This window comes from Zonotrichia leucophrys, chromosome 3, assembly GCF_028769735.1.
Source record: "Zonotrichia leucophrys gambelii isolate GWCS_2022_RI chromosome 3, RI_Zleu_2.0, whole genome shotgun sequence".
Lineage (NCBI taxonomy): Eukaryota > Metazoa > Chordata > Aves > Passeriformes > Passerellidae > Zonotrichia > Zonotrichia leucophrys.
In genome coordinates this window covers 93,518,548-93,540,917 of record NC_088172.1, presented here as the reverse complement: position 1 = coordinate 93,540,917, position 22,370 = coordinate 93,518,548, and the positions used below count along the sequence as shown (strand labels likewise).

Below are 22,370 nucleotides of genomic sequence, written 5' to 3'. Positions count from 1 at the left end.
CTTCTAAACCAAGGGGAATGGGAAAAAAGAAACTGCAAGTATGCTCAAAGTCTGAGGAAATTGTCTCTCAATTTAGAACTGCACAAGAGGGACCTCTCTTTAAATCAAAGATGGAAATAAAAAGATTGGGTTATGTACAGGAAATTATTAAAGCTATTTTTTTAAAATAGTATTAAAACAGAATGGTCATGAAACAAAAAGCCCCAAAGAACATCACACCTGGTACAATTTTCTCTTCAGTAAAAAACTGAAGAGAATTTAAATTTTTCTGGTAAAGAAGAAACATTGATTACATTAATATAATGGAACAGAAATTCCCCGACATGCATCTTAACGGCGCATCATGCCTAAGAATTCCTGTCAGTTGAAATTTAGTCTAGAACTCAATGATCACCAGGAACTGGATCTGAAATTACTTACTCCTGAATGTAACAAGATATCCTTTCAGAAGCAGGCTGAATTAACGTTCAAGACAAATGCTGCATATAATATAGATCTTAACCTCATTTAGAAGCAATGTTGTTTAAGGCTGTATTAAGGGATTGAGTTACTGCTTCTGCTTAAACAGAAGTGACAGAGTCATTCACAAGGGTAATAAAAATAAACAAGATAATGCAATAGAAGGAATTGCACCTCCTGGTAAGGAAGTAAGTGAAAAATTAATGTGGATCTTCTATTACCACTCTTTGGGAAGCAGCATGGGATCCAATCTCCAATTGCAACTCAATTTAAGTAGATTTTGCAAAAAGCCTGATCTGGGGTCTCAAATATGATCTACAGGACTCCATTAGAAGGGTCTGGGTTGTAGCTCTGCTGCTCCCAACACCCACTTCACTCTTCACAAACCACTTCTGTATCTGAATGTTCCTCCCTGAATGTGAAAGAAAGAACTGTTTGTGGTTTTTTTAGAAATATGCCTTCTTTTGTAGACCCATTAATAAAATATCTAGAGAGGCTGAAAAGCATGGAGCTGAATTCACACAGGTTTCCCAGTGCAGAGAAGCTTCTCGGTCTGACTGGAAGCACCCAGTAAAAGCTGCATGAAGGAAGCCCGTTTTGGCAATGCTGGTTTTGTAAAGTATGCCTGGATAGCAACATTAATCTTGCACTCAACAGTCATTTAATTTCTTTCAGGGTTTATTCTAACAGACTCTGAATAAACTCCAGCAAAATAATTACTTTAAAATGATTGATCTGGCGTGGTAACCAGTGAGTCTTGAGAATGTTCAATAGAGAATCTGTTTGTTAAAGATTCCTTGCCTGACCCTATTCATTCACAAGTGAGAAATTGGTGGGCAGACCTTCTAGATTACAGGTATTAAAGCACCCACTGGCTTTAAAAGGATAGTGCTGTTAGAAATCCCAGACAGCAATTCTTCAAGCAAAGCATTGTCCCCTTTCTGACACTCTGATGATGCGATGATGTTAAAGGTGGAATGAATTGCCCTCTGAAGTGCCTCTTTTTCTCTCCGTTGACTACAGAGGGACCCTAGAGACCAGCTCTGACATGATGCCTAACTTTCAGATAGCTAAAGTCACAAAAGATGAATACCATCTTGTCTAACTTCATACAACAAAGCACCTGAATGTCTGAACTAAATCTTGCCTAGGGAGATTGAATCTTGTGATATTGTGAATTAGATGACTGGTTTATTATACAGATTTTATTCCCTGACTGTTCAGTTGAGGTCTAGACTGAGAACTGCAAACTGAATTAGCTTTGCAAGTTGAGTTTAGGGGAAATTTTTTTTTTTCTTCTATCTACTGAAAATATTTTCTGGCCTTTGTTCAAACACTGAAAAAAGCAAGCAGCATCAGCAGAATGTTGAGGTGCTAAAAGAAAGGTCATCTATATGCTATTAAGATAAAGAAATAGGGAGAAAGGGACAAGTCCATTGCTTGACTCTGTAAACTGGAAAAGAAACTTTATTCATGACATCTGAGACTACTGTTTTGAGATGGTATAGCAAGATGAATAAATGGAAATCGTAATAAACTTCTCTGCAGTGTTTATAGACCAGTATCATGGTGGGCTTGCACTGTAGGAAGAGTTATTTTGCATGACTGATTAACATTTGGTGGGATCTGCCTCGTCATGACACTTTAGCTTCATTTAAGCAATTAGCTTAATTGTCCAGGAAAGAAACCCACCGTTTACTTGAAAATCAAAAAAAGTCATACGAACTAGGGAGAATTGTTCTGAGAAAGACAACTGTAATGCATTACTGCTGCTGCCTGGTACTGCTAGGAACAGAACCAGCAAGAAGAAGCACATTTATTATAATTTGAAGGAGCTGCATGAAGCCACAAATTAGTCCACATTCTACAAATCAACAATTAAGATGAAGACTACTTACTACAATATAAACTTATAATGGAATAAAAATTGCCCTAAAGGTTTTGTGATTAGATTAGACAGGCAAGAATGTTTTATGACTAAAGGGAAAGAGCAGAAGTAGGCTTGTCCAAATGAGAGGAATTGCCTGATTTCACCTGGGAACAGAGAAAGCCAGAGGTGCTCCAAAGATGAAGCTAGAAGAAAAGAGAAGATAAGCACCATAAACATGGAAGACCATGGCAAAGAACTCTGTGCAAACATGAGCAGTGCACAACATCCCTTGGAACTGAACTTTTCCAACATAGAACAGAAAAGGTTATTTCCATTTCTCAGTTGTCTTAACCAGTTGTTAATTAAAAAAAAATTATATAACAGCACAGCAAGATGTATAATTACAAATCCTGTGGCAGCTTCAGCCTCCTCTATGTGCAGTGAAAGAACAGCTGTAACTTAAACCTGACTCTTCTCTTGGCTGTGAAGAGATGAGCAATGATGAAGTAACTGAAGTCCAAATCAGCAATGTTTCTATCAAACCTCTTGTTAGGCTCCTCCTTTTTCAAAAGGACAAATATATAAATATAATATTTGATAAATATGTGGGGGCAGATCTCCAAGCTGATGCAAACAGTTGAGGCTCCAACAATTATTGGGATGACGCGCAAAGTGCTTTAGTAATTTCACTGGCAGAAACTCCTCACAAGTAACTGCACAGTTACTCACTTCCTTTGCTTTGGGAAATAGCTCCCATGGAAGAAATACTTCCTTTTCTTGGCTGTCTAAGCCACTTGGCAATTTTTGCAGACAGGTGAGTCATTTTGCTACTGTTTTGTTACTGATGTGTACAACAAGAGTACACAGGAGGGCTGAGTTAACACTGTTGCCAAAACTTTGCACTTAATGTTTCTGGTCTTACAGCAACTGCTTTCTTTTTGTTATGGCTTCATTAATTGATATTCATGAACATGTCTACATGCACTGTTATTCCATGAGGTGCTTAAAGAGACAACAGTGTCTTTGTGTCTTTTTAGAAATCAATAGCAGCACTGATCATATTACAGAAATTTTGAAATTTCATAATTTTCTTTTTTTTTTTTGTTTTGTTTTGTTTTTGTACTGCATAACTTAACACTGGATTTATGTAGTTGTTGATCACAGCTCTAAATGATGTTTTAAAAATCCAGTCCATCATTTGGGCTTAAGTGCAAGGAATATTCTGTAGTTTCCAAGAGATCATTTACTTTCGATTATAGTGCACCCAATTCCACCAAAATAGCTTGGATCCCAGTATGGCACTACCCATCATCTCACAGAACCAGATGGATTGCTTTTCAACTCTCAAAGTTTTTAGGTATCCAAAGAGCTGCACTGTTCATCTGTATTCACATCAAATGAAAGACCAACCACTGATATTTTTGGAACATGATAAATGTTTCTTACAGAGTTGACTAATTTATATTTATATTTCCTTGTAGATCTGAAAAAACATATCCAAACCTCTGCCTATGCTTACAAATTCACTGATACTCCATCAATCATGTTCCATGAACATTACACTTTTGGAATTGGACCCAGGATCCAGCTGACTCATTTAATTGCTTGCAACCTCCCAGTTATAGAAAACTTCAGCAGGCAGTAATTTTAAAAAGGGAGGGAGGGGAAAAGGTATGTTCTTAAAATTTCTTTCATGTAATAAAAACTGACTGCAATTTAAGATCTTGCCATCCATGTGTGACTTCTGGATCAATAAGCCTTGCTAGCAGGGCTTTCAAAGGCTCAATTCATAAAAGCCCTGTACACCTCATTTATGGAGGCACTTGGTAAAGCTGCCTCCCTTCTCATCCTCATGATGGAAGGCATGTCTCAGTGCCAGGCAGTAATGATGGCATTTTTGAGAACTCCGAGGGGACTAAGGAGTGTGGTTCCCATTAATTTGTGCTCCAAAGTCACCTGGCAGCTTTTAAACATTGCTCTCTCTCCCCACGTTTTTTGCAACTTCAGAGTAAAAGAATTGCAACATACAGGCTTAATGATACTGCCTGAGACTCTGATGGGCAGCCACTGGTTGTGAATTTCCAAATACAGCATAAAGGACTTTCATTTGTTAAAAGGGCATTCACGGCTTTTGAGAAAGCTTAGCTTCCCTTTAAAGATTCTTAAACTTTTCAGGGGACAAAACCCCAGTGCAGTAGTTTTATTCAGCTGTCATTTCTATTTATGGGCCATGAATTTGATTTGGAATTGCAAAGTTGAGGCTTTTTGGTTTCAGCTGCTCTATTGGAGAATCTCACTGTATCCCTCAGTGTTGGCACCAAGGTGCCACATCTCTCCCATGCTGGATACTGTGCAGGATTGTCAAAAAGTCTGTGGGTTGATTTAGTAATTGGTTTGCTCAGAAAGCTGACTGCAGTAGACCTGGCAGAAACAGAACAGCAGGACAAAGGCAGCAGGGCTCCTGAGCCAGGAAGAGGAAGGCTTAGGACAAAAAGAGCTGGACAGGGTCTTATAGCACGACTGGGGCAGATTTACAGTGAGACCTCTCAGACACAGAAACCAAGATGGACTTGAACTTCTCAGAGGATAAGCCCTGAGGTACAGAAGTGCCCTGAGCCAAAACCTTAATGACTCTACCCTGTCAAGAAAAAGGAAGAATTACACCTTTTTTTCAATCTTGTATGTACTGCACTACTACAGAGAAGTGGTGACCACCTTAGTACCCACCATTTGTATGTGCGACACAAGCAGGCTTTAAAAAAACCAAGATTCTTGCTGTTAGCATTATTTCATTTTCAAGCAAACACAGAATATCATCTTACCTTACTGTGCCACATTATTTTCATTCTTGTTCTTCATCTTCCAAAACCTATTTTGCTCATTAATGCCTCTGAGGCTCTGGTGAGATGTGCCACCAAAAGGGACTAGTTTCCATCTGAGCATCCTACATATTAATTTTTGCTTTTGATAATTTTAAATGTTAATGGATTAATTCTTGTGCATTTCACTAAATTTTGACAATTCAGTGCATTTTCCTCACTTGGTTTCTTTGCCGGTTGAACAGATTATCCACTTAGTTCAGTCTGGTTGATTGAGTGACTATCTGATTAAGCTTGATTGCCCTAGTTAATTAATTGGATTGTAAATGTTTCTTCCAATCACTTTCTAACTGGTCAAACTTTTTAATCATTTCCACCATCCAGACCAATTATTCCTGCCTGATATCCTGTCATTTGTTTTCAGCGTTAGCAAATTGTCACCATCTCTCCCTCTTTCTGCAGGGATCCTGCAAGAAAGGTGGACAGAAACTTTTCTCAGGAGTATGTACTGACAGGACAAGAGGGAATGGCTTCAAACTGAGAGAGATGATGTTCAGATCCGATATTAGGAAGAAATTCTTCACTGTGGTGAGGCACTGGCACAGGTTGCCCAGAGGAGCTGTGGATGCTCCATCCATGGAAGTGTTCAAGGCCAGGCTGGATGGGGCTCTGAGCAACCTGGCCTAGTGGGAAGTGTCCCTCTCCATGGCAAGGGGGTTGGAATTAGATGATCTTTAAGGTGCCTTTCAACCCAAACCATTCTGGGATTCTATGTTTCTCTTCTTTTGCTGACTCAGTCTGACTCATTTCCTTTCTGCTCGATCATCTCCCTCTTCTGCTTTGGCTTTCTAAGCTTCCCCACTGTCTCTCCGTTCTTCACAAAGACCACTGCAACTCTCCACAAACAAACATGGGTCAAGTTGCACAATCAGGTCTTAACAACTCCAAACACCAGTCCTATTTGAACCAACAAAACCGTCCTACAGCTAACAGGGAACTTCATGGATATAAAGCAGAACTCAGACGAAAACTATCCCTCTTTTGAAAAATCAGGGATCTCCACGTCCTCTGTTACAGGCTAGCAGTCTTTTGGTGTTTATTAGGGAGAGAAAAAGGGAGAGTGAGACTCTCATCTACTTACACAGTGGAGTCAGTTTGCATAAATCTTTGAATCTGGAGTAATACCAGCTTAAAATCATTGGGTCATCCGTAAATCATCATTGTCCTTCCCATTTCTCAAGTGATAATAGCAAATCCTATGATTGTTTTAATAAATCCAAGCAGTTAAAACATCACAAGAAGTAAGTGGCAGCAATTAATAGTAATAAAAATAAGTTCAATTTGGGGAAAGCAGATTACAGAGTTCATTTTCTTTCACTGAATCAATGGCTCCCCTGTTGAAATAAGCCTTAATTAAAGGAGAAGGTCAGGATAAAAATCATATACAGCATTAAAAAGATAATGTATTGGCCAATTCTTCAAGGTGTTAAAAAGTACTTAAGACCCACAAGTGCCAACATTTGCAATGTCTCTTGAGCAGTTCCTAGTACTTCTTATGAACAGGTCCTTCTCTTCAGACCATTAAGGCTTTGGATATTAAAGGCTGAGATCTCTCAGTTCTGTTTCTTAACCCAAGCCATCTAACCTTTTCTGAGCTAGAGAGGATAAACCTGCTCACTCTGGTAAGGCACACCTGTTTGGAGCTGCTGTGGCAGGTTCAAGCCTTTCCACCTTCTGCATGAAAACATCTATTTTAAAGATGAGTTTTAAGTGCATTATAAAACATTTCTTTATAACTCCCTCCTCCATATCTTAAAACTCCAAATATATGGCCAGTAAATTACTAAACAAAGCAATAGGACACTTTGTCCCATTTATCACCAAACTGGCATGGCAGACCTATGAAACCCAAATTCTTGATATATTCAGGTTTCCTTTCCCCCTGCTGCTCCTTTGATGAGCACATGAAGGTTCTAAATAGATTAAATTATTCAACATAACCACCACTGTCTAAATCTGGCTCTGCAAGAAGTAGGTGTTCACAGCCAGTAACAGAAATGCATAATCACTAATTCATTACTGCAAGAAGCTACTCTACCAGTAATTGAGTTACTGTGCCTCTTCTGGAAGAAATGTTAAAACTAAATTTGCTTAATTTTTTTTTATTCCTAGCATTACAATAACTTAATTTTAAAAAGATGAAAGTGAAAACAAAGATAAGCCCCATAACAAGTTCATTAAATTTATTTTACTTAAATTGGCACAAACCACAAGTGAAATAACTTTCACTTTAGAATGACTTTAAAATTATTTAACTTCACTTCAGCCACCACCCTCATGTGCAAAGCAGTATTTTCTCTGACACAAGATCCCTACAGGATTAAAAGACAAGCAGGTTAGAGATAGTTTTTGGCACACAAGCTGAAATCAGAATAATCAGTCATAGCTGATGAGGGAGCAGAGGTGAATGGGGAAAGAAGGTGGTCGCCAAAGCATTTGGAAGCAAATATTCTTAAAATAGTAAGGCTTTTCCAAATGCCTACTTAGTGAAATTAGACCCACAGGAAAACCAGACCAGTTGAACTGCATAAATAGCATAGGCCACTTGTTGGAAAACGCAGCCAGCCTGCCTAATTTAATTTTTTTTAAATGAAGAAACATAATGCCAACATACTGAATAATGCTGCTGGTTTCTGGACCTCTTCTCTGGCTCTGTAAGGTTTCTTAATCATGGCATTAATGCCAAAGGATATGATCCAGCTTCTTTTACACAAAAATTACCTGGACAGGCCAAGTAATATTATGGTAAATGTTAATCCTAAACCTCAGATAGAGACCGCTACTTCTGAAATTATGACTACTTTTCTTTTTGAATCACATTTATTTTTCAGTTTTATAACAATGACAAAATACTGACTGCTCATTGTTCTGCTCACCTGTTCCTCTGTATTTCTGGAATGAGGTAGATCTCCAGACCTTATAGGATGACATGATTGATTCTACTAAAGGTTCATACCTTCACTCCTCCATCCCATAAATAGAACCAAGCAAATAATGAAACATAAAATATTGCCACAGTTTATCTAGTGGTTTAAGAAAACGTCTGTAAATATCTTCCAATTCTACCCAAATGAAAATTACTTAAATGTTATACAGGTTTTTTTTTTCCAATTAATTATTAACATCTAAAGGAGCTGTATGTCATGTGGGGCTTCAATTTGAAATGTATGTTTAATTATTTTTATAGTGAGAAGATGCAGTTGCTGGAGCAACTCCCCAGGGATGTGGGCGAGGCCTCATCACTGGAGCTTTCAAGATGCAGCTGGGTCAGGGTTCTAGATAATCTCCCACAGACTCCCTTTCACACAAAAAGTTGTGCCAGATTCTCTTTTGAGGTTCCTTCCAATCTGGCCTGTTCTGTGATTCTCTCTCATACATTGATATAATCTCAGTTTTCTGTTGGGAAGAGGTTAACTTTTCTCGCCAATTTTCCAATAGGAAGCCTCAAGAACTTGTTTTGAAAAGGGGCTCACTGGTATTTCATTAAGTTCAGTTAACCACAACATCCTGTCATCGAATTAATTTATAAGACAAACTGCAAAAAGAGAGCATGTGGGAAAACTGAAATGATACATATCTGGGTTTTGTCCGAATGCACAGAAACATCATTTTAGTAATGATTCAGATGCATAAGCAATCCTGTCTGGAGAGAGCCCTTATTGATCTCCTGCAGCTGATTCATAAATCTGTTGCTAGAATATTTATCAAGTGGTATCATGAAAAATTCCATCTGGCGGTTGATCATATTTCCTCAGACGTGTTGTAAGTCTGTATTTTCACTCTTCCTTTGCTCTCTCTTCTTTCAGTAAAATCTCCTCCTGATCTTCAAAATTTTTCCTTTCCGGTGAGGTCCTGTGCTTTTGATCACGGATTTTGCCTTTAGTACAACCTTAACTCCAACTTTCAGAAATTTGCATACATATTGCAGCCATAAGATCATTACAGAACTAACTGCCTACCAGCTCCAAAGGTAATGTGTGTTTCCGTGTACTTTCAGTATCTACTGAAAAAAGGCAATTGCTGAGTGGACAGAAGCATTAACTTAATCAACAGCACACGGTCTCTCCCCTCTCCAAAATAAATGGTTTTTATGTTGCTTACTGAGCTTGAAAACTTGAAAGCTAAGTGCTTCCTCTTGGACAGGCTGAGTGTCTGAAATAACTGCTTTTAACAGCCCTGGAGCATCATTAAAGCTTTAAGACATTTCAGAAGCATTTGGTCTCCACACCCCTTAGGTAAAAATTTACTTAGAATTGGTAAATCGAACATTGCTAAGTAAAACAATGTCTTGTCATTTAATTGTGCCTACTAATAAGTACTTTAATTAAGACTTTTGGAAATAAGTTAGCAAATTAATTAATTTACAACTTCAATAAAAAATCAGTGAGAAACCCATTAAATATCATAAATAAGTCAATACATTACTTAGGAAATGAACTCTATTTTTATTACTAGAAATTACCATCCACTATAAAATGCCACTGTACCAATTACTTTACTTGTATAAGTAACAAATTTCTTAACTGATGTTATTAAATTAATATATTACTTCTCTGCAATTTGTATTTTTTTTGCTTTGGCTACTGCACTTATTTAAATAGTAAGTTGTACGAAAGAGAATTAGGCAATCAATAGCTTAGGTTTTACACACTGACAAACACAATTTGCTTCACATTTGAGTCAGTAATTGAAAGTCAATTGGTTGTAGCAGTCCAGGCAATGCTACCGGTTAGCTGTCCTGAGACAAAACCTACAGAAGTACAAGCAGTCTTTGTATTGACTGTAGGGGCTCTCTGATCAGACTTGAATCCTAAGGTTGAGAAAAGACTGTAAGAACTTTCCTTCTATTTTATGGGAATTGAGAAATGTGAAGATATGCAAGTGACAATTAACTAGAATTTTTAAATTTTTTTTTAAAAATTCAGAATTTTATCAGCATCGGAATCTCCCTGAGTTTTTAATTTCCCATTCAATCCCATATAAATAGGTATTTTTCAGTTCAGATGAAATATTTTTTTCCTATGCAAAATCTTTCCTAAGATTTTGCATAGGAAAATTAAGGATTAATTAAGGAACTAAAAAAAAATGGAATCACCAACATGCAAAAGCAAATTCCAACCTCAAAATTCAACAATCTTCAAGCCCTTGTTGTTTTTCACCCCGAGGGTGCTTGGGCACTGGAACAGGCTCTCCAGGGCAGTGCTCTCAGCACCAAGCCTGGCAGACTCCAGAAGGGTTTGGAGATTGCTCTCAGGCACATGGGTGACTCTTGGGGTGCTCTGTGCAGGGCTGGGATTTGGACTCAATGATCCTCATGGGCCCCTTCCAACTCAGCATATTCTGTAATTCTTTCTGTATCTGCGCCTGTGGAAATGGTACCCTAACTTACTAAGATTGTATGTACTCCTTAATTTATTTTGAAATTGTGTTTATGGTCTTCAAAGGGCTTAGAAAAATCAGGCTGAAGGCATGTTTCTATTTCTTAGATATTTCTTTCTCAAATTCACCCATGTTTTATGTGCTTCAGCAGCATTAAGGTATCCAAGTAGCTAAGCTGCCCAAAGGCTTCTAACAGCTGCAGAAAAATTAGATTTAGATTAATCTTTTCTTATTGCTTTCCCTATTTTGTCCAAGCTTAAGGTGTCACCCTCAGCTGCTCATCACCACCTCTTTCCTTGTAAAAGTACACTGCCACATCTTCAGCTGTACACAAAAGGCTTAGTGGCCTAAACCAACTGAAAACAACAAGTGGTTTTGTTCTCTGGTGGCATTGTTCTTACACTGTGTCCTATAAGCAGGGCAGAGGAGTAGCTGTTTGCTACAAATCTGCAGGCAAAATGGGAGATTTGTTCCTTCTTTTGTTCAGAGTGTGTCTAAATGGCCTCAGCCCTTGACATCCATCATTGCACAGCAGTGCTTGCTGTCGGTCAGAACTCCCAGCCCAGCACCTTGGGCTCACCCCTGAGTGCCCCCAAAAGAGGAGTTCCTGTGCCCAGTCTGTTGCACTGAATTCCCACAGCACTGTGGATGACTTGTGTCCTTACACCAGCAGCAGAACAGGCACCTTCTGTCTGAACACGCCTTTCTTCCAGCACAATGTCAGGCTGCTCCTTGTTGGAGCTCAGAGAGCACCTTTATGTACAAACAGAGCAATAAATCCTTTAATACAACTGGCCTTTGTGGAGAGCAAGGTAAATGACCAAAATAATGTATGTTCTGCAGCACATTTCCCTGTCCTAGAGAGGCTGAAAAGAAGGACATGCAGCTCAACTCAGCACTACTCCAAATAAATAAAATGGACAAAAAGTAATGTGTTAAGAGCTATAAGTAGTAATATTCTTCACTGACACGCCACCTAAAGATTTCAGAATGATTCACAGAGTCCATAAAACTGGTAGAACTAATATGCAGCTGCTTCTGGCACAGAGCACTGAATTTACATACTTGGATTGATTACATAGCTTGTATTTAAAAAAGTAACCCCCATTTAGGTTGCCCATTATTAAAATTCCACACATTACATGAAGCTATTAGGGGCTGCTCAGCAATAACTGCTTTGGAACATTGCCAAAGAAAGGCATACTTTATTAGAATCAAGTTTTCCACAGTTGTTTAAAAAACAACCCCGAAATTTGTAACCATGAACATAAAAAAAAGATGGCTTGCAAGGTGTCTGTCAAGGAACCCCTCATCTGCTCTATTTTCTGCTGCAGAAAAGTGAAGTTGTCAGGATATGCATCTGGCAAGCCAGGATGAATACTGCTTCTTTTCTCTCCAAATTAAATTTTCATAGCTATTCTTCCCAAATGAAAAAAAAAAAAAAAGGCAGAGCAAACCAAAACAACAAACTTGTTTTTAACTTCTTGAAGGAAAGTTTTAAGGCAACATTCGAAAAGATCCTTCCCTGAGAGGGACCTTATTTTATTTTTTTTAAATTTAAATTATTCATTTGACAAGAACCTTTCCTTCTGTGGCATCTGCAGCAGTCAGAAGTCGTGCTTCTCTCCACAAAGGCATCAAAGCACTATGAGCTAGAAACAATAAAATGCTCTGTTACCTGAACTGCAGTTCTTCATGGCGAAGGAATCGACGGCTGCCACGCTCTTGTTCCCGTTAGGAACATATTCCAGTGAGATCCGAAATGGTTTCTCCAGGTGTCCAACTCTCCTCTGAAGCAACACCCATCTGGTCTCATCATAGAGCAAGAGGAAAGAACACAGGAGAAGAGCTGTGAGAAAGGCTACTGCTTTACAAATGCCAAATCCCCCGAAGGAGCAGCTCCACTTATGGCTGGTCACACTGTGCCTCCTACTCCAGTCTTCACTTCCCTCACAGTGCCCCATGCTCAGGGCCTTTCCCTCCCATGGATTTTGCAAAAGCAGGATTCTAAGCACCAAGATTTCCACCCTAAGATGTGGAAACCCAACTAAACAGAAGCTTATTGCTCTCTTCTGTCACAATTCTGTGCCCTCAGATCTCTGCCTGCTGTTTAAAGGAAGCTTAACTCTCTGTGCAAAGCAAGCTGTGAAATCTGTAGCACACGTGCACATCCTCTTTAAATATCATTCCTGAGCCTCACCAAAAACTCTCTTAGTCACTCAGGAAATAAGGCAGTCTCCAGGGCTGTGCAATAGCTCTAATTCCCAGCACTGCATCACTGGTTGAGGTAACACGTTTTGCTTCTAAAGCAGTTGGCCGGAACATCTACCTGTGCACGAGGCACCACATCTAAAATATTCCATTTCTCCTCCTCCACTTCCTGTCCCTCTTTTCCTGCTTACCTCCCTCCCAAATGACAAAAATTCCCAGCAAGTAAATCAAGGAAGTGAATTAGCCGCCCTGGAGATTAACATCCACACTCCAAGAGTGCTACAACTTAGTCTGCTTGTTGCCAAGAGTAAATGAGAACACAAAGCCTGTATGAGTTTAATTTATTCCCTGAGATGCTGGAAGACATCAGTGCCTGGCTGTCTACCTCCTCCCCTCTGATCAGCTGGGTCTGCTGCTTTACCTGAAAGAACTTCCAGCCTGAGAACACAAGAACTATTCCTAGACCCCTGATTCCAATTCTGTATCCCACAAGATGTGTCTAAAGGTAGACAGTAAAAATACAAGCATCTGTCTTTTTGCCAATGTTCTTGAATTCTGCAAGGAAAAAATTAAGGAATTAAATACTTGTACAATAACATGGTCTGGCCCGTCTCCCTTTTCATCCTGGGGCACAGGCTGCCAATAAAACCACTTGACACTATTTGTCAAGGGCTGCTTCCCAAGAGGCACCGTTACCTCAGCAGTGATATGGATCCCATCCACTGTTTCACTCCAGGTTATCAGGGCCTGCTCACTAACCACAAACATGACCAGAGACAAGAGATTCTGTAAAGTCACTCAGCCACTACTAATGCAATTTTTTCACATTTCTCTTCTGTTACAGGAAGAATTCAGCATCAAGGGAAAAGTCCCTTTGTAGCATCCTGTAAGTGGTCAGCTGGAGCCTAACAAACCAACAGGGCCTAACAAAACCTATTAGGAAATGCAGCTCCAGCTGCAACTTTTGAAAGATGAGACCAAAAACGTATTCTGCTTCATTAAGTTGTTTTCAAACACCAGTATTAAGCATTTTGGGGGAAGACTGTAATTATTTCTAGTTGTCAGAAATTTTTCATTGCCGTTTTACAAAACCCCACATTTTTTATTGCTCTTACAAAAAGATTTCATTGTCAAGTACCTCCACTGCCTCCCTGTATATGTGTTTATGTTTGTCCATGAGCTGGGGAAAACAAACTTTTTTTGGGGGGGAGGGAAGGGAACCATCTGCAACAGATCTGAGCACAAGAAGCTACACAGTTTATCTGTTTTCATCCATTACAGGAATCCCAGTTCATCTATCATAGTTATCATCCATTACAGGAATCTCCTTCTCCAGAAGCATGCCAAAATTTGGATGTTATGAAGTTAAGAAACCCTTCTGAAAGGAAATATAACAACATGTGCATATGACATTCGCACCAACTGACCACCATTTGTGCCTGCTGTGAGCCTGGGTCAATCCTAAATTGCAGACCCTACACTGTGACACAAGCTAAGAGACTCTTTTTGGTTCCAGAGGCAGACACGTTGTTTGTCTCCTCAGGGACACGGTGGTGTCATTATGCTCCACTGAATTCAACAAAATTCCCAGCAGGCAAGGAAGCTCCTGACAGGTCTGTGAAGGACCTAATGGAAAGTCCTAAGCAAGGGTTGCAGAAGGACCCTGCAACTCAGAAAAGCAAACACAGCTTTTTAATGATTTACTAGGCGTCCTCCTCCCTCTTTTTCCATTAAGAAGAGTGAAAATAGACTGCTAAATTTCATTTTTCGTTTACAGTTATTTTCATTTTCATTTTCTCATCTCATCTTCCACCTTCTCTGCTCTAGGCTCCCACTTGCATGTTGGCGTCCTCACTCTTTTTCTGTCCCACTCCCCCCAGAGATAAATCTGCTTTTGCTGAAATTAAATAGAATAAAACACTGAGAGTATTTTAAATGCCTAGCTTTTGTGTGAGTTATTTCTTCTGATGTCATCTCAACTTAGGTATATTATAAGGATTAGAGGATACAAATTTCCCTACAAATAGAGCCAAAACTAACCCTAGATTAAATTTGATTATGAAATACAAAAGCATCTGTATGTCATGAAAATTGTTTTCCTCAGCTTCAGAAGACTGATGGATTTTAATTCCAAGTACGCAGTGGCTCTCAACAATGATTTCCATTTCTGTGCTACTGCTAACCCTCTGGATAAATGTGCCAGGAGTTTTAGGAATTGCTTTTTTGAGTTACTGGTGCAATAACTTTAGTTTGAGATTCTCAGGCCTCTCATAGTTTACCACAGAAACTTTATTAACTCCCAGAGCTGTTGCCAAGCAGGTGTTTTATATCACCGTGACACAAGACTAGAAAAGGCAGACTCACTCAAGCCCAGATTCATTACAAAATATATTCATACTTTGTGGTACAAATGCCTACAATAGGGTGCTTGAGATTCAGGGATTCATGTGAAAAGAAATACCAAGTATCAGCCTCTTATTTTGGAGACAAAGATGACATTAACTGGTGGATTTATCAGGGATACTAAAAATAGCTCCAGGGTCAGCAGAGGCACCTGTGGGCAAATTCAGATAGGAATCAGTTCTGCCATCATCCTGTGGCAGATCTGGGACTCTGATCTCCAGACCTTGTGTATAACACATTGTATGACACAGACCCACACTCATTTGCACATCCTGTACTATATATAGGCTGCCTGGCAGCACCATCAGCAAGATCTACTTCAGCATAACCAATACATATTAGATGTTAATCAGCATAGCTTTATTAAATTTCTATCAGTTGTCTACATGTTATGAATCTAATTTTAGAAAGCATTTCAGCAAGGTAACAGAAAGCTACTTCAGTTGTCTTTTGGGATAGATGGGGAAACATCATGTAAGGAACCTCATGTAAGGAAACATCATGTAAGGAACTGGAGTCATACTTCACCAGCCTGACAGGTTTCTGTGCTGAGATGATAGCACAAAAATAGCACAAGAAGGTGATAGCACCTTCTTGCTCGAGGAGGAGGGCAGTGGATGTTGCTTATCTTGACTTTGATAAGTTTCCAGTACTGTCTCCCATCCCATCACCACTGACTGATGGAAGCTCAGACTGTGAGTGGGCAGTGAGGTGGACTGGCTTAGAGGGTTATCACCAATGTGCCAAGTGAAGCTGGAAGCCAGTCACTGGGGGTACACCTCTGGTTTTACAGTGTTTTCTGTCTTCACTGATGGCCTGGGTCACGGGACAGGCTGCACTGTCAACAAGCTTCCAGAAAGACTGGGAGATGCAACTGATGCACAGGACCGTTGGGCTGCCACTGGGAGAGGTTGGAAATTTGGGTCAACAGGAATCTCATGAAGTTCAAGAAAGAGAAATGTAAGGCACTGCTTCTGCAGAGGAACAACCTCAGGCACCAGCACAGGCCAGCAAGTGGCTTTGCAGAGGACAACCTGTGGGTCCTGGTATACAAAATGCTGGGCCTAAGCTAGAAACGTGCCGCCAGTGACAAGAAAGGCCAAGAGTTTCCCAGGCTGTACTGGGAAACACAGATCAAAGGAGTGATTCTTCCTCACTACCCAGCTCTGGAGAGACACTTCTGGAGGACCAGGTCCAGGGCAGCCCTTTCCAGCACAAGACAGACGCAAGGTACAGAAGTGAGTCCAGCAAACAGCCACAGGGATGATTTAGGTACTGGAGCATCTAACATACAAGAGGAGGCTGGGATTGCTTAGCCTGGAGAAAAGGAGGCTCAGGGAAGTACCTCATCAGTGTTGATCCATTATGGGTGAATGAGAAGGAGACAGATTTGGACAAGGGTATCCAATGAAAGAACAACAGGCAAGCACAAGGCACTTTTCTTGGACTGAAAGACCAGAAACTCCATTAAAACACAAGAGAAAGCTTATTTGCTTTAAGGGTGACTGAACACTGGAACACTGGAACAAGTTGCCCAGAAATCTTATGGAGTCTCTATTTCTAGATATTTAAAGTGGGAGTGGATATAGTTCTGAGTAATGTGCTTTAGCTCATCCTGCATCAAGAAGGGAAGATGGACTACTCAATCTCAGGGGTTCCTTCCAACCATTCTGCATTTGTGAAACACAGGACCCAAAAGCAAACAACAGCAGGTAACAGATTAGTCCTGTTATCCTCTGCATGACCTCCAAGCACTCTACAGAGTGATCAATCAGCCCACTAAGCTGGCAACTCTAAGGAAAAAGGCATCACTTATTGTACCCAGAGCTATCATCACACAGCCTTCAACATCATGGCCTATTTCTACCACAACAGTGGCCATAATAACCATGATGATCTCTCTGGATACTGCCTCAAGCAGTAAAAAATTCTGCAGTTTAACATTTTAATTTAAACTTTTATACTGCAAAGCAACACACTATGTTGCATTGCTTAGGCACTGCTCAATGTCTTGTTACAAGTCAGATCCATCAGGTCTTTCACTGAAGCTGCATTAAGAAAGAAATGGTCTCAGATATCTAGAATCTGCAGTATACATCAGTTTAGACAGAAACTAATAACACTGTGCTCTTCAGTGACAGAGTAACCCAAAATCGTAGATACAAATATTTTCAGACTTTAGAAAAGTTCAGACCTGGATGAGGGTGTTGCGTAGAAAGAATTAGTTGCTTAAAGAAAGCCTGGGCAACACCTGGGGTTTCTCTCAGAAGGCTTTTCTCCATAACAGAAAACACTGCTGACAGAACCTGAGCCCAGGTTTACACAGGACAGCAAGGGCTGCATTTTCAAATGGCTTCTTCATACTCAGTCCTTAATGTGAAGGTGTGCTGGACACAACTTTTGGTCTCTCTCAGATCTGCAGGGGTGAGGTGCTAGATCCCAAACAAGCCAAAGTACTTTTCTGTAGCCTAACTTTTCTTCAGCCCCCCATCCATGACTCAGTTGGCCAGGCTCTAGGTTTCAGAAGCCACAATCCAGTTGTCATGGAAACTTGAGAGGTAGCTAAGACACTCTGGTTGTTCATGCAACATGTAGCTTCAGAAGGAACATTCTCCTGATTAATTCTAATCGATACACTAATGCTTTGGATGCCATTTTGCATGCTCCTCTGGGTAATGCCAGCACTGATTAATTGCAAGTTCAAGTCAGGATGATCTCTTAGAGGCAGTGCATTAAAAAAAAAAGAAGTGCTAGAACTCTCAAGTATACTTGCAATCCTGCATTTGTCTCCCTTCATGGCTAAATGATTTTGAATCCAATTAACACTCACATACTCTTTCATCCTGTTAAAGAGGGGTTTCAAAATGCTTGATTGCAGCAAGCTTTGGGACTCCAGTTTACTCCCATGTACAGCAATCATCTTTGTGATCATTCCCCAGACTTTCAGCTACTTCTGGAAGGTAGAATTAATTTCTGTGCTGTCAGCCAGCCTGACACCTGTGCTGCCACCTGTGCCACCACCTATGTCTTCAGGGGCCAGCTTGCACTGGCCCAACAGCAGAAGTTAAGTTTCACCCAGAATACTGTCCTAGCTTTGACAGACCCACCACTTTCTCACTTCCACAGAAAATTTGAAAGCAAGGCTTCAACTTACAACAAAACTATGGAAATTATCAGCAAGAAGCCCCAAAGAACCAAAGCTTAAATCACAGTAAATCAGGGCTGACTGGACTGTGTTGTGGGGAATAAAGAGCTGCATGGGCCCTCCAAGGGTCATGAATCAGCTCATGTGCTCCCAGCAACAATTAATGGCAGGTTGAGGGAACACAAGAACTTCCAACTATCTCCTCTCCTTGAGACAACTGTTCTGTTAATTCAAGCTGTATTCTGCTCTCACCTCCACTTTCCCAGATTAAAAATTGTGGAATTTAACAGACTCCTCATAGCTAAATTGAGTGACAGTGTGATTTTATTTCTTCAGGTTGAGGTGCTCATGTAAAATACTCCTGCTGCCACCAGCACTCATCATGGTGTGGCTGCAAGAAAAATGCAATGTATCTTGGCAAGGGCTTAGATTTTCTCTCTTTGGTAAAAGGTTCTGCAAACTTTTGGGAATTAAAAAATTAAATATAAATAATAGCAGCTGTGTCAGAGTATTTCACATCAAAATCTGCCTGCAGCAGTGAAAATATTAGAAACTGAGTTTTGAGAACAAAACCTTGTTAAGGGTGGAATTAAAATTAGCACTAGGAATCCAAATGAGAATTTTTTCTCTTTAATGGATAAATAGGGGAAAGAACATAACTTTTTCATCCTGCATGCCCCTGCATAATTATGCAGAAGTTTATAATATGTTTTAATCTTGCCTCCATACTGCTTCAGACTTTGCTTCAACAATTAATGGGCACTGCAGAAACAAAGAAGCAGATAAGACCTTTTCAGGCTCCAGTCAACAGAAAATGAAAAAATGTTTTCAAGAGGATGCAAATAAAATTTATAGAGACAGGATTAGAAATAAAATCATCTACAGGAGTCTGGGTAAACTCTTTTTTTCATTAATTCAAACAATATAATACATTGCCTTGCAATTATTTTTAATTATCAACTTTAGAGTAATTTCAGTATACTGACCCTAAAATTGCTTAAATGACATCAGGTCCAGAATTTAAAGCTTGATAATATAGTCTTGGAAAATGGAAATGAATAAAAATACTATACAGTAATGCAAGCGATTATTTAACATTAAAGGAGGAAATTCTTAATGTGCAACACAAAATTTGCAATGTTAATTCCTCTGCTCATTGATAATTTTACTTTATTAGAGCAAGAAAAATGGGAAAACTTTACTTTTTAAGGGAAAGAAAAATAGTATCCCTTTTCCTCTATTGATTTAATGCCGACTGTCTTTCTACCCTTTTCTTTGGCCTTTTGCATAAGCAAGACAAAACTGTGACTGGTAGGTTAAATACAGCTGAGACCTTTATTAGTGTCATTGGATCAGACCTTTAACATCCCTGTGATTGGCTCAAGAAAGCTTTCCCACCCTTTCCTCAAAATGCCTTTAGAAGATGCTTTCACAAAAGTTTTGCCATTAAAAAGACAAAATTAAAAAAATTGCAATGATTTTCTTTCCTGTTATTCTTTCAGTGCTTTTAAGATGAAACTAAAACCACTGCCACCTCCCCCCAAGAAAATGTGCTGTAACTGTGCTTGGTTTGACCAATAAGCCAGGCATTGAGTAATTACCTTGCCTGCAACAGGAGTCCAACAGGATTTTGACTCCAAAATGCAATTATACCCCCTCATGAGTGCTGGAAAGGAGGTTAAATCTACCCTCTCTCTAGAATTGCAGTGCTGGGCTCCTTTGTACAGCTGCTCCACTGGGAATTGTACAGCTGGGAAGATATTGCAATATGGAAGAAACTGCTTTAGGCTTCAGTGAAACACAAGTTGACTATGAAGGATATTTTTTAATGTTCTACTTATTCCTGGCCAACAATGGAAGTTTGCAGTTAAGCCACTACAGTTTCTTTGGTAGTGGACCCTTCTCCTGTGCAGAGAGCATGTTACACAAACACAACACACGGGAAAACACTCTTCGTGGGAAAAACTATTCAAATGGCAGAAGATAAAACCTACAGAAAAAATACCTGTCCTTGTTAACTTCCACAGAGTTAAAACATTATTTTTAACTGCCTTTTTGAATGTCAGCTAGAAAACTCACTCATACAAAGATTTTGACTTCCTAACTTGTTTGAAGACATTCCCTCCTCTGAAAATGTGAAGACTTGTCCTTCAGCACTGTGAAGAACTGAAAAGGTAGCTGACTGAAGAACTGCACACTCACAATTAAATCTTATTTTTGTGATTACAAATGAAAAACTTTCAATGGGATTTAATACTGACTCAGCCCTGGAACAAAGAGCAGAGGAACTGCAGAGGGATTCAAAGTCAGACTTTGAATTTATGCTGTGTGGTGGAGGGCATACCTCTTTCCAAGAGAGTAATCAATTTTCCGGTGGAAGGTAACCCACTAAATAAATGGCAGTGTTATTGTTATTTCAGTTAATCTTTTCAAAAAGTCTGTGGAATGAGTAAACCAGGTTTTTACAGGACAATTTTTGTTACTGACCATTCCAAAATGTAAACTTAGTGCTCTAGACATGCTAAGAAACTCATCAAATAAAAACTCTATAGGACAAGAGTGGATGAGACATGACAAAGCATTGTTGGTTTTTTAAATGACAGAACCAATTATTTTAATTAGCTACTTCATCACATCCAATAAACAGTTCTGATGTTTTTTGTGGGAGCTCCCCATGGACATGACATGGCTAATCACTCCAGCAAGAGCCTTCTGCAATTGCAAGTACAGTAGAGCTCAACAGCTTGCTCAGAGGAATGCGTTCATCTGGCCCTGAACTTTCCTTTACATTCCCCAGTTAAACCACACACAATGGAACTTTCCTCGTGCCTCTTAAGCAGTACATAGTTGGAGGCACTCCTGGGATGCTAAAATTAGCTATCACATCCAAGATGTAGCCCCAAAACTGATGTGAAAAGAACAGCTCAGCAGACCTTTCTGGTGCACAACAGCTCTTTAGCGTGACCTCCTCTTGTAGCCCTCTCCCTGTTTGTATATCATATGATTATACTTTCTTTAACAAAGCTAACACTGCCAAAAAATGAAATTTCACTGTATGAAACCAAGTTGCAGTTATTGTTGCCGACATGTAAGCCCGGGCAATCCCAGGAACACTGGGCATTCATACAAACCACAATATCTTTAGGTGGTTATACAGACCTCACAGCACTTCAGCAAAGAAATCAAACACCTCATTTTTCAGGTGGGTGAAAAGGAGGCACAGCAAGGTTATGTGATTCATTTAGTCAGGAGTTAGATAGAACTAGGATCAGAGATAAAAGTTTCTCATTCTTATTCCTATGTCCTAATCCACTACATTGTGATGCTTCTGATGAGGGTAATTAAATTTCATGCTTCAGGGAGTAACTTAATTGTCTTTGAGGATCAGAAGGAAACTCCATCCTTTCAACACAATGTACAAGGCTGCTTAGGTGTCCCAAAGAGTAGTTCTCATTTTTTATTTAAATATTGGAAGTAAAATAATCTAATCCTAATTACAGCCAAATACAGTCAAGGCTTCAGAAAGACAGACTGTCTTTTAAAAAGAAAGAGTAGTGGCAAAATACTCTGAAATTATTTAGTTCTCAACAGCTGTGTCTGGGAGACCAATTAAAGCAGGATTTTTGCCTCCACACTCAGCAATGGCTTTTCATGGCACAGGTAAAGGGAACAGGAATATTTTATCCACTCACTGCCTATCTGGTGGAAATAAAGCCATGAAAAATTTGAGGTTCAAAGTTAGGTTCAAAGAGCGAGTGAGAAAGAAGATTTCACTGAAGAGAACAGCTGTGCTTGCTGTCTATCCTTTACAAATATGTTGCAATTACCTAGCAGCTGTAATAACCTAAACTTGAAAATCAGATATCAATACAGCTAAAGCAAGATTAAAGACTAGATGAAGAACTGTTTGAATCATCAGGCTCAGAAGGATTTACAGAACATCTACTCCAGGCATTCCTGCCCACTACAAGACAGTCCTCCTAGAGGCTCCTAAAACCCATTTCATCAGGTCAAATCCCATAAA

General features: G+C 39.6%; 1 protein-coding gene across 1 annotated transcript in view; it reads right to left on the bottom strand.

Moving 5' to 3' along the window:
* The window catches only part of ALK (ALK receptor tyrosine kinase), a 305,084-nt gene that overhangs the window by 92,183 nt on the left and 190,531 nt on the right, over nucleotides 1–22,370 (bottom strand). The window contains exon 5 of the mRNA XM_064709335.1: nucleotides 12,266–12,393. Within this exon, the coding sequence (XP_064565405.1) occupies nucleotides 12,266–12,393 (128 nt within the window). The remainder of the gene's footprint in view (nucleotides 1–12,265; nucleotides 12,394–22,370) is intronic.